Source organism: Ictidomys tridecemlineatus, chromosome 3 (genome assembly GCF_052094955.1).
Source record: "Ictidomys tridecemlineatus isolate mIctTri1 chromosome 3, mIctTri1.hap1, whole genome shotgun sequence".
Lineage (NCBI taxonomy): Eukaryota > Metazoa > Chordata > Mammalia > Rodentia > Sciuridae > Ictidomys > Ictidomys tridecemlineatus.
In genome coordinates, this window is record NC_135479.1 from 22,146,679 (window position 1) to 22,163,778 (window position 17,100).

The 17,100-nt window shown below is 37.2% G+C and overlaps 1 protein-coding gene across 2 annotated transcripts; it reads right to left on the reverse strand.

The window, feature by feature from the left end:
- Positions 1–2,056: 2,056 nt before the first annotated feature.
- On the reverse strand, positions 2,057–11,428 carry Zpbp2 (zona pellucida binding protein 2). 2 transcript variants are annotated; one of them, XM_005321960.4, is made up of 8 exons: positions 11,204–11,428; positions 10,998–11,063; positions 8,818–8,943; positions 7,938–8,099; positions 7,144–7,362; positions 6,398–6,480; positions 4,141–4,321; positions 2,057–3,255 (listed from the first exon to the last, which is right to left on the reverse strand). In XM_005321960.4, the coding sequence occupies exons 1-8, from the start codon at positions 11,250–11,252 to the stop codon at positions 3,128–3,130; spliced, it is 1,014 nt and encodes a 337-aa protein (XP_005322017.1). In that variant the 5' UTR covers positions 11,253–11,428; the 3' UTR covers positions 2,057–3,127. The 2 variants fall into 2 exon arrangements, with proteins under 2 accessions (XP_005322017.1, XP_077898188.1); XM_078042062.1 differs by lacking the exon at positions 7,144–7,362.
- Positions 11,429–17,100: the final 5,672 nt, after the last annotated feature.

Consider the following 17,100-nt stretch of genomic DNA (forward strand, 5'->3'; position numbering starts at 1 on the left):
ATAAAAACTTGTAGAATTCAGGAAATACAGTGCTTATTGGGAAATTACAGCAATGAATGAATAGCTTTCCAAGGCAGAAAACATTCAGGCTCAGATAGTATCTTTTTGATACAGTGCGGACTGAACTCACGGCATGCTAGGCAAGCATTCTGCCACTGAGATATATCCCTTCTGGGCCTGGATAGTTTTAATGGTGAATTTTCATCAAACATTTAAGGGAGAAATGATATTATTCTCTATAATCTCTTTCCAAAAAGTGAAGTGAGGCTAGCATAATACTAAACCCAGAGGAAGATATTACAGGAAGTGAAACAGAGCAATATATCTCATGATCATAAGTACAAAAATAATTTTTATTACAGTATTGGGAATTGAACCAAGGGGCATTTTACCAATGAGCTATATCTCCAGCCCATTTTAGTTTTGATTTTGATACAAGGTCTTGCTAAATTTCTGAGGCTGACCTTGAATTTGTGATCTTCCTGCCTCAGCCTCTCAAATTGCTGGGATTATAGGAGTGTGCCACCACTCCTGGCTTAGGCAACCGATCTTTTTTTTGGGGGGGGTGGGTGGGGGGTGGGGGACCAGGGATTGAACTCAGAAGCACTCAACCACTGAGCCATATCCCCAGCCCTATTTTGTATTTTTTTAAAGGCTAATCTCCCTGGGTGGCTTAGCACCTCACTTTTTGCTGAGGCTGGCTCTGAACTTGAGATCCTCCTGTCTCAGCCTCACAAGCTGCTGGGATTACAGGTGTGCACCACCCCACCTAGCCAGGCAACTGATTTTTGACAAAGGAGCAAAGACAATTCAGTGGAGAAAGTAAAGAGTGTATTCAACAAGTAGTGCTGAAACAAGTAGATTTCCATACGCAAAAAAATGAATCTAGACACAAAAATTACATAATTCACAAAAATCATCTCAAAATGGATCTTAGACATAAATAAAAAATATAAAGCTTCATAACTTCTAGAGGATAATAGGAGAAAATTTATGTGACTTTGAGTTTTATGATATGACCACCAAAAGTACAACTCATGTTGGAAAAAAGTAGCAATTAAAAGTTTTATTGAAAACTTTGTGGGCTGGGGTTGTGGCTCAGAGGTAGTGCTCACCTAGCATGCGAGAGGCACTGGGTTTGATCCTTAGCACCCTATGAAAATAAAGAGATTGTGTCCACCTATTACTAATAAATAAATATTAAAAACAAAAAACAGCAAAAAAAAAAAAAAAACCCTTTTGTTCCAAGGGCTGAGGCTGTAGCTCAGCAATGGAGTGCTTACCTTGCACGTGCGAGGCGCTGGGTTCGATCCTCAGCACCACATAAAAATAAATAAAATAAAGATATTGTGTCCAACTACAACTAAAAACAACAACAACGAAAACAACTTTTGTTCTAGACCTGGGGTTGTAATTCAGTGCAGAGCGTCATCTAGCACATGTGAGCACTGGGTTTAATCCTCAGCACCACATAAAAATAAATAAATAAAATATAGTGTCCATCTACAATTAAAAAACAAAAATAAAAATAAAAACTTTTGTTCTGTGAAAGACACCGTTAAAAGGACAAAGAAGCCACAGAATGGGAGAAAATCTTTGTAAACATATATCTAATACAGTAAAGCTTGTATCCAAAATGTACAAAGAACTCTTAGAACTCAAAAATAAGAGGATTAACAACTACCCAACTAAAAATGAACAAAAAATCTAAATAGACACTTAACTAAAGAAGATATTCAGAGGGCAGACAACCATATGAAAAGATGCTAAACATCAGATATCATTAGGGAATCTGGAAATTAAACCAACAATGAAATACCACTCTACCCATTATTAGAACGTCCAAAATCCAAAAAACTAACAATACCAAATGCTTCTAGGGAGGAGGAATGAACAGGGATACTTATTCATTGCTGGTGGGAATGCAAAATGATAAATTACTTTGGAAGACAGTTTCTTACAAAACTAAACACAGTCATATATAAGCCAGTAATCATACTCCTAGGTATTAACCCAGTTGTTGAAATGTATGTCCAAACGAAAACCTGCACACAAATGTTTATAATAGCTTTATTTATAGTTACCAAAAACTGGAAGCAGCCAAGATTTCCTTCATGGGTGACTGGATAAACACACTATGATATATCCCATACAGTAGAATATTATTCAGCAATAAAAGGAGCTTTCAAGTCATGAAAAGACATAGGGGAATCCTTAACTGCATACTGCTTACTGATTAGAAGTCAATATGAAAAGTCGACACACTATGTGACATTTTGGAAAAGGCAAAACTATAGAGACAGTAAGAGGATCAAAGGTTGCCAAGGACTCAGGGAGAAAGGGTAAAGCATAGTGAATTTTAAGGATGGTGAAAGTATTCTGTATGAAACTGTAATGGTGAATACCTAATTATGCAATTGGGAAAACCTACAACACAAATATTGATACTTTAATGTAAACCACTGACTACAGTTAATAATAATGTATTAATATTGGTTCATCCATTGCAACAAATTTGATACATAAATGCAGTATGTTGATAACAGATGAAACTGTGTGAGGAAGGAGGAGGATATGGGATGGTAATAAGGAATTCCTGCTGGATTATTCTGGTAAATGGTAATAAGAAACTCTAAGCTCAATTATTCTAAAAATCAAAGCCTATACTAAAAAATTAAGTCTATTAATTATAAAATAAAAGCAAAATGACTAAAGTAAGTAATATTTTGGTTCTAATTACAAAGGTTATATACATGCCTTTACATAAGAGTGATTTCAAACAAATTAATATACAGACAATATAAAAATTTTATTATGTTATACTTTGCTACTCTTCTTGACCTCAATATAGTCTTAGGTACAGAGCAACAGATTGTAAACAACAAAACATATTTCATTAAAAATCATCCACTAATACTTGAACTGTCCTTTGTACACTGGAGATACTGGATTAAATGATTTCTTAGAAATGCCATGCCAATTATTATTTTTTTGTTTCTACAATGTATGTTATACAATGTTTTGGTCTTACTGATCTTATTTCATAGAGCTATCTATGATGCTCTGTGATGTGAACAAATCATCTTATGTCCCCCACTTCTGCAAGCAAGTAACAAAGCTTCCACCTCTAGTCATCGCCCGGCTGGTTTTTGTTTGAAGCTTCTGGGCAAGACTTAGCTCCATATACCTGGGTAGAAGCACATATCTGACAAGTAACATCAACATCAGGACTGAAATTCCCAGGGCTACAAACCACTGCAAAAGAAAACACATGGAAGAGAGCATTATAACTTACAGATATTTTATATCAATAATATAAATCTGCCTTCAATATCATACCATTTCTATATCTATAATACACTTGTTCAGCCAATTAAATTGTAATATGATCTTTTATTTATTTTTTAGTTGTAGTTGGACACAATGACTTTATTTTACTTATTTATTTTTCTGTGGTGCTGAGGATCGAACCCAGAGCCTCCCATATTTTAGGCGAGAGCTCTACCACTGAGCCACAACCCCAGCCCAATAAGACAATCTTAAAGATTTAAGAACCCTATTTTTCCTTTAGTACTGGCATTTTACAGTATCTGCAGTGCCCCATCTATGAGTTCCTTTTTCCAGTTTTCTATTTCCTATTTCCTATTTCTATGTTTTCTAGGCAAAACCATGTGGTTTTCTTTCATAGTAGAGTATCTTAAATCAACACTATAGGAATGTTTTGTAATACAAGAGTATATTAGGAAGAATTAATATACATTAATATAATTGTATTTAGAAAATTTGGGCCTTGACTTTTTACTTCCCTTTAGGTAAATATGTTTCTGAAAGAGAACTGGTGTAGATTCAAATCAGCTGTATATATCAGGCCCACATCTGTAATTCCAGCGACTCTGGAGGCTGAGGCAGGAAGCTCACAAGTTTGAGGTCAGCCTCAGCAATTTGTCAAGGCTTTAAGCAACTTAGTGAAACCCTGTCTCAAAATAACAAAGAGGGCTGGAGATGTGGCTCAGTGGTAAAGCACTCCTGGGTTCAATCCTGGTACAAAAAAAGATTCAAATAAATTATCCTAATATAATTATTTATCTATTCTTCTGACTATATAACCTAGATATGTAGATATTTATATTTTATAATTACCACAACAGCTAGCACAATTGCTGTGTAGACCTTCATCTTTTCCAAAGCCTGGTCGACAGCTATCCATACGTACTACTTGAAAACTGTGGTCCACAAAATGCATAGCTGGTACAGTGTTATTAAGGCGATGATAGAAAGTATACGCTTGGCTCCGAAAAAATTCTTCTATTCTGTCTCTTGCCTAAGATTTAAAAGTATAAGAGAAAAATACAATTACTACACCATGAGCCAATTTGTTCTGCTGTATCAGAGGCAATTAAAAGTAGCATAAACATTCCATGCTTTGTACAACAGGTGAATTCCAAAAAAGTTGTATAAGACTAAAAAGTCTAAAATTAGTCTAGTCTTAACCTTATCAACTATTGTAAATTCATGTGTAAAATGGTTAAGAAAAAATAAATTAAAAAAAAAAAAACTTAAATTAACCAGGAACCTGTTGGCACACACCTATAATACCAGCGATTCAGGAGGCTGAGGGAGGAGGATCAAAAGTTCAAGGCCAATTTGGGCAATTCAGTGAGACTCTGTTTCAAAATAAAAAAAATAAGGGGTAGAGATGTAGCTCAGTGGTAGAGTGCCCCTGGGTTCAAATTCCCAGTACTGCAAAAACAAACAAACTTTCTTGTTTTGAATTACTTGTAACATATCCATTCCTTATGTAGATAACTGGGAGTACATTATTTCTAATTCTATTTGCTCATATGAAAAACCTAGAACAATGTAAAATGGAAACAAAGACTTCTCTCTAACCAGCATCACAAACTAATAATGTAAATTTTGTATTATTTCTTGAGTACAGAGTTTAATAACTAATATTAATGGAGTTATGTCCCATAAGTCATACACAACATTAATGATATAGGAATTAGACCAAGAATGGTATAGGCTTAGGAACTAGACCAAGAGAATGGGATTTTTAAGACTATGTCCTTAGTCTCTGAGGATGGCAGAGAAAATGAGAGCTGTTATGACTAGAACAGATACAATTTTGGAAGAACTACTGGTTTAACCTAGATTGTGAGGTTATTCTTCAATCTTCAATCTTAATCATCTTTTGGGGGAAAAAAAACCAGGGATCAATCCTTCAATTATAGATAAAATGCATATTATTCTGGAAACATATAATATTCCAGATGTGCCACTCTAAAAAATAATAACCTTTTGAAATAGCCAAGAATCTCAATGTCAGTTTAAAAACATTGAAACCAAGTCATTACTACGTTATATTTGCTTTGTTGTTGTTGTTTTGGTTTTGTACTGGGGATTGAATCCAGGGGCACTTAACCACTGAGCTACATCACCAACCCTTTTTATTTTTATTTGAGACAGGATCTCACTAAGGGCTTCTCTAAATTGTTGAGGCTGGCCTTAAACTTGCCTCAGCCTTCTGAGTTATTTGGGCATTGTGTCTGGCTGGTGTATTTTGTTTTTGTTTTAGTAACGGAGATTGAAGCCAGGGGTGCTTCACCACTGAGCTACATCGTTGGTCTTTTTAATTTTTTACTCTTTTAAAAAATGTTACTTATTTAGTTATCTATTTACTTATTTGGTACCGGGGTTTTAGTTCAAGGGCTCTTTACCACTGAGCTACATCCCAGCTCTTTTTATTTTTGGGGATAGGTTCTCATTAAGTTGCTTAGGACCTCAAACTTGCTATCCTCCCACCTCAGCTTCCTGAATTGCTGGGATTACAGGTGTGTATCACCATGCCCAGACTTTTTTGTTTTTATTTTGAGACAGGGTCTTTCTAAGTTTCTTAGGGCCTTGCTAAATTGCTGAGGCTGGCCTCAAACTTGTGATCTTCCTGCCTCAGCCTCCTAAATTGCTGGGATTATAGGTATGAGCTACCCCACTCAACTACATATATATTTTAAAATAATAATTTAAATATATTTCTTACAAATGTTTTTACTAAGGATAAATATTCACAACATGAATAAATACACACACATATTATATATTTTTTTCCAGTACTGGGGCTTGAACCCAGAGGCACTATACCACTGAACTACATCCTCAACTTTGTTTTTTTGAGACAGGCCCTCAGTAAGTTGCCAAAGCTAAGGGCCTCTCTAAATGTTGAGGCTGGCCTTAAACTTGAGATCCTTGAACTTGAGATCCTTGAACTTGAGATCCTCCTTCTTTAGCCTCTCACATAACTGGGATTACCAGCATATACCACTGTGCCAGGCTTAAAAAATTTTTAAATAGCTTTACTGACTATTCAAGTTCTTTTTCCTTGTGATAAATTTCTCACCTTGAGGATATTACGATTAGTGATATCTTCACAGTCAACACTATCATTGCATGCACTTTTCCACCCTGGAGCAAAAGGATCAACTGGGGAGGAAAACATGATAGGTTCACAAAAGGATTCTAAACAGTTCCAAACATTTCAATAAAGCCCCAAGTACTTTATTTAGTATGCAAGCACATGTTCACTTCATCTAGCTATCTAGTCCTAGTAGTAAAGTTAGATGTACAATTTGAATAATTTATACATTATGACTTTACTCCATCTGGGGGCTAATGGAAGTAACTACAAGGGAAAAAAAATGGGCTGGGTTTGTGGCTCAGTGGGAGGCGCTGGGTTTGAGCTTCAGCACATCAAAATAAATAAATAAAAATAAAGATATTGTGTCCAACTATAAGTAAAAATTTTTTTTTTTAAAATAGGAAAAAAAAGCCTGTGCTTGGTTACTCCCTGTTATTAAATGCTCAAAAATACAATTAAAAATTCTATAAGAAGTTACAATATTATATAGTTAAATGCTATGATAATTAATTGATATTGACTTCTAAATTACAAGCAAAAATATATCATATTTGAAGGTAAATAACTTGTATGCTAATTTTTAAAGCCATAACCAGGCAACAATATATTTTAGTGTTTAACAAATATTTTAAATCCATTATTTATAAGATATTTCATATTCATGCAATAATTAATCATTCAGGGCTAAATTCATAAAATTAAAGAAATGTTTTAAAATTTGTTTTTACCTCGAAAAGCTATGAACAGCTCATGTAAAAGGCTATGTTCTGGAATTTTAACAAAATGGCATTTATATGATGGTTCTACGACATGGCACAACAAATCAGAGATCAAATTATCCAAGATTTTCCTCAGCACTCTAAAAAGCAGATCATTATATCTTCCTACACAGGACTTTGTAGTAAAACGTACAGCCATCTGATATGAATAATCAGGTTCCCGATAGGCTTTGAAAAAAGATGAGAATGAAAACAATTGTGCCTAGCATTAATTGTTCTATCAAACATTTTTCAAATAACATGTAATATTAAATCCCATCAATATTGCAAATAAACATAGAAACCTTATCTAGTAAAATGCTTTAACAATTTATCCTCACAAAACATATAAAACTAATAATTTTACTGAAAAAAAAGTTACTTTCATCTGATATTTATCTACTTAGAAGAAGAAAAATGGCTTCTGTGGGTTGCCTATATAGATAAGAGCATCAAGAAAAAAAAAAGATTGCTTTTGGGGAGGGTCTTCATTTGCAGAAAGTATTATTGCTGTTATAGAATTGAATATCAGTTTTTAAATTACCTGGAAAAATACCTGGATAATAGGTAGTAGAAAGTAGGGAGTTAAAAGAGAGTTATTTAGGACAAACTTGTTAATTTGAGTTTACCTAATTAAACACACCTCAAAATATCCATAAATCATAATGATTACCTATACCAGATTCATTTTCACTAAATGAAGAAGTCTTATACTTAACTCTGATTCAAACTAAATATATATATTAAAATGTGCTCATTCTCACCAAAGATCATAAATTCATATCTCCTCTTTACTGTAGTTTCTTCTTGGGTTTCTGCTTTGACAGTCTTATAAGAAAGAGTACATGAATAAAGTCCAGACAAAGGCTCCAGAAAATCTCTCACCATTAGTTTTCCCGTTTCTGTTATACTTATCCGAGTATTGTCTACGCAGAAATAGTAAATTATTTGGTTATTTAACAGATAACAATTCAAAAGTTATTTAGTAAATTTGGGTTACAAATAGACACAGACATTTAAAAAAACTAATGGATTATTTCAACTCCAAGAATCTAACAAAATCTTAATTCTATCATATTACTCTATGAAAAGCCACATAAGTACACTTTTGAAATGAAATGTATATTGGTTTACTTTGATTCACTTCTTAGCATCTAGTTTCAATTAGTTTATGCCAGTAATTCAGTAAATGAAATACAATTTCTTCACATAAGCCAAATTAATTGATAATACTTATATCCCAAGGCACTCTTCTAACATCATGAAAAATTACCTATTAAATATCTCATCTCATTTTACTGGTGGTACAAAGATAAAATAAAGATATTTGAATGAATATAGCTCAGAAGTAAGATACAAAATTAACTGCTTCAAGGGCTATTGATGTAACTTAGTGAAAGAGCATTGCCTAGCATGTATAAGGCCCTGGATTCAATTTCCAACACCATGAAAAAATAAGAAAAAAAATACTGTTTCAGATTTTGGAGAAATTAAGGCATAGACTAACATATAACACTATTTATCCAAGTGTAGGGCAAGGTAAAAACTGCAGTCAAAACTAAATTTGTTCTTTTCAATAAATGACAGTGCTTTTTAAAAACAATGTTCACATCATTAAAATTATATTAAAATCAAATAATTTACCTGTTAATGTCTTTTCCTTTGGCCCAATCCATAAGTACGTGGGATCCACTGTTTCTGTATTAGCACGATTCAAATCCATACAGATAAGGACTGGGCTATTTTGATGTAATTTTACATATATTTTCACTGTGATAAAATAAAATAATGTATAAGTACATTACATAGCAAAACTACAAAATACACTCATACCAAGGATACTAATTTGTTCTTTTTTAAGTTTTTTTTTTTTTTTTTTTTTTGAGACAGTATCTCCCTAAGTTGCTTAGGGCCTCACTAAGTTGCTGAGACTGGGTTTGAACTTGTCATCCTCCTGCTTCACCCTCCTGAGCTGTGGAATTACAGGTGTGGGCCTCCATGCCTGGTGGTTTTAGACTTTTAAAAATCAATGATTATAAAGTTGGCACAGTGGAGCAGGCCTGTATTCCCAGCAATTTGGGAGGCTAAGAAATTAGGATTGAGAGTTCAAAGGCAGTCTCAGCAGATTAGCTAGGCACTTAGCAACTCAGTGAGACTCTGTCTTTAAATAAAATATAAAAAAGGGCTGGGGATGTGGCTCAGTGGTTAACCACCACCCTTGGGTTCAATCCCAGTATCAAAAAAATAAAAAATCAGTGATTATATTTAGGATGGTAGTCTGAATTTCTCCTTGCTTCTCATGGTAAGTTTTAACAACTCTATAGACTGTTAGGGCCATGATGTTCTTATTCTATGTACATAAGACATTTAGAAAGTCATTTGGATGTACAGGTTCAGAACTCACTGAAATCATAAAAATTTTTTAGGGCACTGTGGATTGAACTCAGGGCTCTCTACCGCTGAGCTATATCCCCAGTCCTTTTTACTTTTGAGACAGGGTCTTGCTAAATTGTCCAGGCTGGGCTTGAACTTGTAACCCTCCTGCTTCAGTCTCTTCAGTGCTGGGATTACAGCACACATGGATCACCACACATGGCTGCTCAAATTTTTCAGGGCTAGGGGTGCAGTACCAGGGATTGAACCCAGAGGCGATTAACCACTAAGCCATATCCCCAGCCCATTTATTTTTTTGTTTTGAGACAGTGTCTCCCTAAATTGCTTAGGGCCTTGCCAAGTTGCTGAGGCTGGCTTTGAATTTGTGAACGTCCTGCCTCAGCGTGCACCACCATACTGGGCTAAAATCATATTTTTTTAAGGGATAATGGAATCAATTTAAAGTCCAGAGAAAACCTTGAATTCACTGCAAAATTATTTTAAAGATAATTATTATTTCTAAGGGACACCTGGTATTCCACTGTAAATTTCCTTTGTTGGGCACAATAATTAAGCCCATAGGAGGCATTCTAGGACAGTGTTCTGCAATTATGTTTTTTGCTTGTTTCTTTTGCTTTTCTTTTGTATTGGGAATGGAACCCAGGTGCGCTTAACCACTGAGCCACATCCCCAAACTCTTTTTATATTTTATTTAGAGACAGGTCTTGTTAGGTTGCTGAGGTTGTCTATGAATTCATGATCCTCCTGCCCCAGACTCCTAATCAGAGGCGTGTGCCACCAGGCCCTGCAGCAATTACGTATTCTGATAATATGATGGTATGCTTGGAATTCTGTCCCAAGATATTAATTTTAAAGCCTATTGAATGCCAGGCCCTGAATATACAAAGGCATTATCCTACAATTTGGTGGCCGTGGTGGTGTTGAGGGAGAGGGTTCAAACATGACATACTGTGAACAGGCCCAGTTATCTAAAAGTAGCTGGATGGCTAGCTTTCCTTGAGGAGGATGGTAAAGTTACACCACAGTGAATAACATTTGAGTTGACCCTTAAAGGATGAATAGGAGATCTACTTAACAAGGGGAGGGACGACAGACGTTCACACAGAGCAACTTCCAGCCCAGGAAATCACCCCTGTGGGTGGGGCTCCCACGTTGCAAAGCAGCAGAACCATTTGGAAGTGAGTTGCCATCACAGCAAGAGATATGCGTTGAATCCTGGCTCCTTAAGAGCTCTGCGGCTCTAGGCAAGGCGATACAACTAGCTAGGGTCGCTGTTCAGGATGAAAAGATGCAATCTTCACGAACTGCAGGGCACAGGGCAGATGCATAGTGCACGTTCGCACCCTTTTCCTCTGCGGGAACAACCCTAGCAGGTCCATGGCATCCTGGACTTTCCTGAAAGGCCGTCGGTGAGAAGAGGTCCTTATTACCTGGGTGTCCTATCTTGCCAAAAATGAAGCCTTTCTTATTGAGTAAGGATGAACGCTGGCATCCAACTGCGGAGGAAAGAAACCACTGACTTTTTAGTTAGAAAAGGAGCCAGGGCTCAGGGTGGGACAGGGTAGGGCGAAACCGAGGAGGCAGGACCGGGAACCTCGGGCAGAGAGACTTGGGGGCACGGTGGGACAATCCACACCTCCTGTGAGGTACCAGAGCACCGCGGAGAGAAGGGCCCACGCTCGCATCACGGCTCAGGGGCTAAAGTGGCGGGAGGCGTCGACAGGTGGGCTCCTTCCTACCTCAGCCCCTGCCCAGTACCTTCCCATCGCTCCCCCACACAGCGGAGCAAACCGCCGGGGTCGCCGACTCTACCCGTCCGTCGCTACCGCGGAGGCAGCCCCCACCGGAAGGCGCGTGCGTGCTCCAAGCGCGCGCGCGGGGCGGGGCGAGTGAGCTGGAGGAGAGCGCCCCGCCCCTGGCGCACGCGCGGCGGCGGCGGCGGTCGTGCTGCCCTTCGCGCCTCGTGTCGGCGCCATTTTCCCGCGCTCTCGGTCCCCAAGCGAAGAAGAGAGCGAGGAAAACGAATTCAGGGCTCTGCGGGCTGGGGATTTCCGTAGACTAAGGACTGAGGTGCTCTCCAAAAGAACACGTGGGCCCGAGGACCATCACATGAGGACCAGAGGAAGGGAGAAGCTTGGGAGAATTAATTTCTCTCTCTCACACACACACACACAAAACAGCGTCCCGCGTGGGAATTTCATGTGCCCCTTTCCCCATGAACTGCGTCTGCAACTCTGCGACCAGTCTCCTTCAAAATCACTACCAGTGTTTCCCTAACTGCTTTCTGTCCACAAAACCAAGACCTGGAAGAAACACTAGTGCACCAAGGCGCCTCCAGGCCTTTCCGTACATAGTCAAGTTGACTCTTGGTTTTCAGCTTCAAGTGGGCGTTGGTGTGGAGACAGCCCATTAATTGGGGAGTAACTTTAAGAAAATGGGCCCAATTTGAAAGTCACGAGCCCAAACTGTGCTTTTCCGGAGGGGATGGATGATAAGTCAATACCAGAGTGTCACCACAGATGGCACCCACGTCGTCCATGGTTCCTTCTTGCCTACTAGGTTTGTGGCCCCAAAGGCCCTATGTGTTGTCTACTTCTTAGCAGCGGGACGCCACCCTCAGTAGTGGTTTTGAGTAGGTAGAGAGCCCAAGGTTCAGACAGGGTGCAGAATGGTTATTTTGGGTGAGATCAAGAGTTTTCAGTTTTATTTCCCTAGAGCCGAGTTAGTATTTGGACTCTCTCAGACGGTCCAGGAGCAACCTTTGTCAGTAATTTCGTTTTTAGTCACTGTTAATTTTGCCTACATAGACTAAGCCATGAAATGTGATTCAATGAGTCAGATCCACCCATTGTCAGTTGCCCTGTCTAGATTCATGGTTTAGTCTCAACTGTTCCCTTTTTAAGGTGATGATGATGAAGACAAATTTAGGTATTCGGTTCCCTAGAAGTTTGTCATTCCAGTTTTAATCAAACATTATATATCTACAGTGTTTTACTGACTTGCCACTTACCATAAAGTAATTGATCTTGTGATACCCATGCAATACAGGGTGGCTCTGCTAAGTCTTCTTCAAATGTGTGCTAGTTGTCTGTTGAAAGTACCCATCCACTCTTTTAAAATAAACTTAGAGGTTTTCCATTTATGGAAAAATTGCAAAGATAGTGTAGGATTTTCATGGATCCTCACCCAGTTTTTCCTGTTATTTGACATCTTCCATTAGTATAGTATATTTCCACACAATAAATCAATACATTACTATTAACTGAAGTTTATGGTTGATTCAGATATCCTTAGTTTTTAACCTCAGTGTTTCTGATCCAGGCACCCATTCAGGATCTCACACTTCATTCAGTGTCATGTCCCCTTAGATTTCCCTTTGCTATGACAGTTTCTCAGACTTTCCTTGTTTTTGATGACCATGACCTGGACTTAAGTGATCAAGTATTTTGTAGAAAGCCTCTATTAGAAATTGTCTGATGTTTTTTCTTATTAGACTAGGATTGTGGGGTTTTGAGAGGAAGACCACAGAGGTAAAATTATGTGACATTACATCTTATCAAGGGTACATACTGTAACCTACCTTACCACTGTTGATGTTAACCTTGATTGCCTGGCAAAGGTAGGGTTTTGTCAGTTTTTTCCACTAAAAAATTACCCCCTGGGCTGGGGTTATGGCTCAGAGGTAGAGTGCTTGCCTAGCATGTGTGAGGCACTGGGTTTTATCCTTAGCACCACATAAAAATAAAATAAAGGTATTGTATCCACCTACAACTAAAAATGTTTTTTTTTAAGTTACTCCCTTTCCCCTTTCTGTAATTTTTGCAAAGAAGACACTGTGTGCAGGCTACACTTAAAGAGTGGGATTTATGCTCCACCTTGAGGATGCAGTAGCTACATAAATTATTTTATCCATTTTTTATCCTTTAAATATACTGTAGAGTCTAAAATACTCAATACTTAACTAAATGTTTACAGAGTAGCCGTGCATTCCATTGTTAGATAGCAAGAAAACTGTTATAGATGATAATAAAAGTTTCTTTGTAACTTTTTAATAACCAAATAACAATTCATCCTGACACCATCCCTGTGAAAGTTTACAGTTCCTCTTCTGCTAATTTTGATGTGCTATTTTTTGCTTTTAGAAACTAACAAACAACAAATTTCCCCTTTCAGTACTAAAATTAAACCTAGTGTTTAGAGTATTTCTCTGAAATTGATATTATCCTGCAGAACTCCAACTCATAGCTACAGAGATGCTACTGTGATGCTGTGATGTTAAAGCAAGTACAAGTTAGATGCTTAGTTTTAAAAAATTAAAAATATATAAATAGTGCAGACCATCTATACCAAGGGGCTATTTAAACAAATTCATAAGCATACAGTATGCATATTTTAACTCCTAAACATGAGTTTCTTTTGATATGGTTAGCTAATGTAAAAATCCTCAACTTTAAGTCTCAAATATATTTTTAATATTTATTTTTTTAGTTATAGGTGGACACAATATCCTTATTTTATTTTTATGTGATGCTGAGAATTGAACCCAGTGCCTTACGAATGGTAGGCAAGGCTCTACCTCTGAGCCACAACCCCAGCCCTCAAATATATTTGTATATTCTAACAATATGATTTTCTACCAACGATGGCAGTGGAATCATTTGTATATTGTCCACTCAACACATTGGGGATCATTGTTAGTACTCACCTAAATAATGTCCCTTATGATCTTGGTGAGTGGTTAAAGTTACCTTTTATTTTTAAAGTTTTATTATTTTCCATAACGGCATTCTTAATATGCAACAGTGGAACACATTACTACTCTAAGGGAGAGGAAAAGGAAAAAGGAAACTTCCCTTTTCTTCTCCCTACAGTCAGATATATGCTTTATATCTATAAAGTGGGGAGGATCTTGGGGGAAAATATTGAGTGGTATCTCTGTGAACTAACATCTCTCAGTTAATTTTACTATCTCACCACTCCCCTCTTCACTTTCTTTACTTAGTTTTCTGATACATTATATATGTATTTTTGAAAGTTTCCTATTTAGGAGGAGGCAGAGTAGTAGAAAATAAATATGTATAAGTATTTTATGAGTAATGGCAAACAAACCAAATAGTTCCCAGAAAGGAAAATAAAGTTCTCAATGAGGGTTTTTTTCAAGCTATCATCCCTGCATCTAGACAAAAATAAATAAATAAATTTGAGTCTTTCAATTTAAGACACAACCTCTGTGAACTTGAGCTGGCCAAGAGAGCAAAGCAGACACCCTCTCCAGGTGACTTTACTCTCTCGTCCGTTATCCTTCAAAAATAGACCTTCTGAGACATTCACAGATGCGCTACTTCCATGCTACCGGGGGTTCCTCGGGTTTGTCGTTCAAAACCGGCTGAAGGTGCGGAAACCTACGGCGCTCGGCGGTGAACTCGAGCGTCTTTTAAAGTCACCGCCAGCCAGCGCCGCTGTAACCCAGCGCACCACCGGGTCGCTGGCTCCGGGGGCCCCTTCAATCTGCGCCGACGCGGCGGCCAGATCCCGGGGACTCCCCGAGTCAGGAATCTCCCGCCAGCTGCGTGCTGCGTCCCGGCGACGGCAGGAGCACGTGGAGCAGCCGGGCAGCCAGAGCGGCTGCTCCAGACCCGCGGAGCCCGGCGGCGACATGGAAGGTGAGCCCCCAGCACACTTTTCTTGAGGGGTCTTTGAGGAGCTCTACCGGTGCACGCGGCAAAGTTCCTTCTGAATCTCGGTTTTGCTTCCAGTTATTTATTTTGTCAAAAGTAAATGTGCAGTGTTTCAGAGGGCAAAGAGTGTCAGTTCTCATACATTCCCTCCCCCAACTTTGAAAAGTTATCTTCGCATTTGTTTCTTATGGGTTGTCAGACTCCAGGGGTCAATGCTAAGTTTGCAGAGGAAGAACATTTATGGGTCGTCCCTGAATTAGCAACAAACTTGGGGTAGAATAGAGCTTTGGGACGTTTCTTCTTCGTCCTTGGTCTCAATGTCCATTGTAATTAGGCTGATCGGAGTGACTTGTTCTGAATACAGAGACTACTTTTTTCTTCTATTATATGGAAAAGGTCCATTTTAAAGTTATTGTCACTTGAAGTTTATTTGGAATTCTATCTTCTAATGAACCCTTATTTTACCCAAAGCACAAATCAGGTTCACATTAAGAGTTTCCTTTGAATTGACTTGGAAGTCATAAAAGTATCCTTCCTACTTAAAAAAAAAATAGTAAGTACTTCCTTGGGGTAACGAAAATTACACACTGCTATTGTAGACTCTTCAATAGTCTTTTCACCAAAAGTTTGAAAATGGCAGATGTGTCTCAACTTGGGGGAAGAGGCTTATTTAGAAAAGGAGAATTTTAAAAAGTATTTATTCTGTTTAAAACTGAAATACTGACACAACTAATTGAAAGTTATTTTGGTAAATATGAGCATCATGGATATTTTCTTCGTAATAATCAAAGGATCTCTTATTGACAGTGAACCTTGATCTTTGGCAGCTTTATTCTAGAGCATGTGAAATTATGAAAATATGATTATATACTTTGGGACATAGATAAATATGGTAAAGCTTTGTTTCACAATATGATTAAGTGTAATAATACAGTCCTAAGTCATCAAATCCAGTACATGGATTTGCTTATGAAACTTTTTTACTGCCTTGGTCCACATAAACATTTTTTCTCTAAACAAATGCCAAATGATATAATTCAATGAACAGAATTATTTATTAAATAAAAACTCTTAAATAATCATTATTGAATAATGCTTCAAATGTTTTCTTGTGAAAATTTCTTTATGCTTTTAATTTTTGATATCAAGGTTTAGAAAATTACTTAAAAACTTTTGCACTATGAACATTTAAATAATGGTTTATGAAGTGTAATTTTTAGCATGTAAAGGTTTCATTGGCCAAGAACAGTTAAAAAAAAAAGTTGGGTTGCTGTATTCTATGGGAAAAAGAATTTTAAAAGCTCTCATGCTTTAATTATTACAAATAATTGTTTTTGTGAAGTTATAAATCAGTACTCCACCACAGTTTTTCCTAGTTTTAACCATATCATTTATCAAAATAAATATATAAAATTGTGTAAATCCATAGAAACTGGAGTGTTTCTCTATAAATGTTATTGCTGAATTCATTTATTCAATGTGAAATAAAGAACCTAAACTACATGGTGTGTTTTAGGATACTGGTGTCCTAGCAGACTTTTAGGTAAACCTGATAAAGATTTTCTGAAGAGGAAAGGAATGTGTAAAATTTAATTCAGAATATATAGACTGTAAGTGAAAAAAGAGAATATGGATCAGTGGTTTTGAAAGGTTATGAATTTAGATGACTTTAGATTAAATCTATAGGTTCATAGACATAGATGGTGTATAGTATGCTTACTGCAAAAACTTAAACATTTAATAAAAAAATAAAATATGATGATGTGTTTAGCTATTCTAACAGCAGGTCCTTGAGAACAGAGTAGTTGATGTAGTAAAGCATTTAGTTTCACTATAGTCACCCAAGATTGACTAA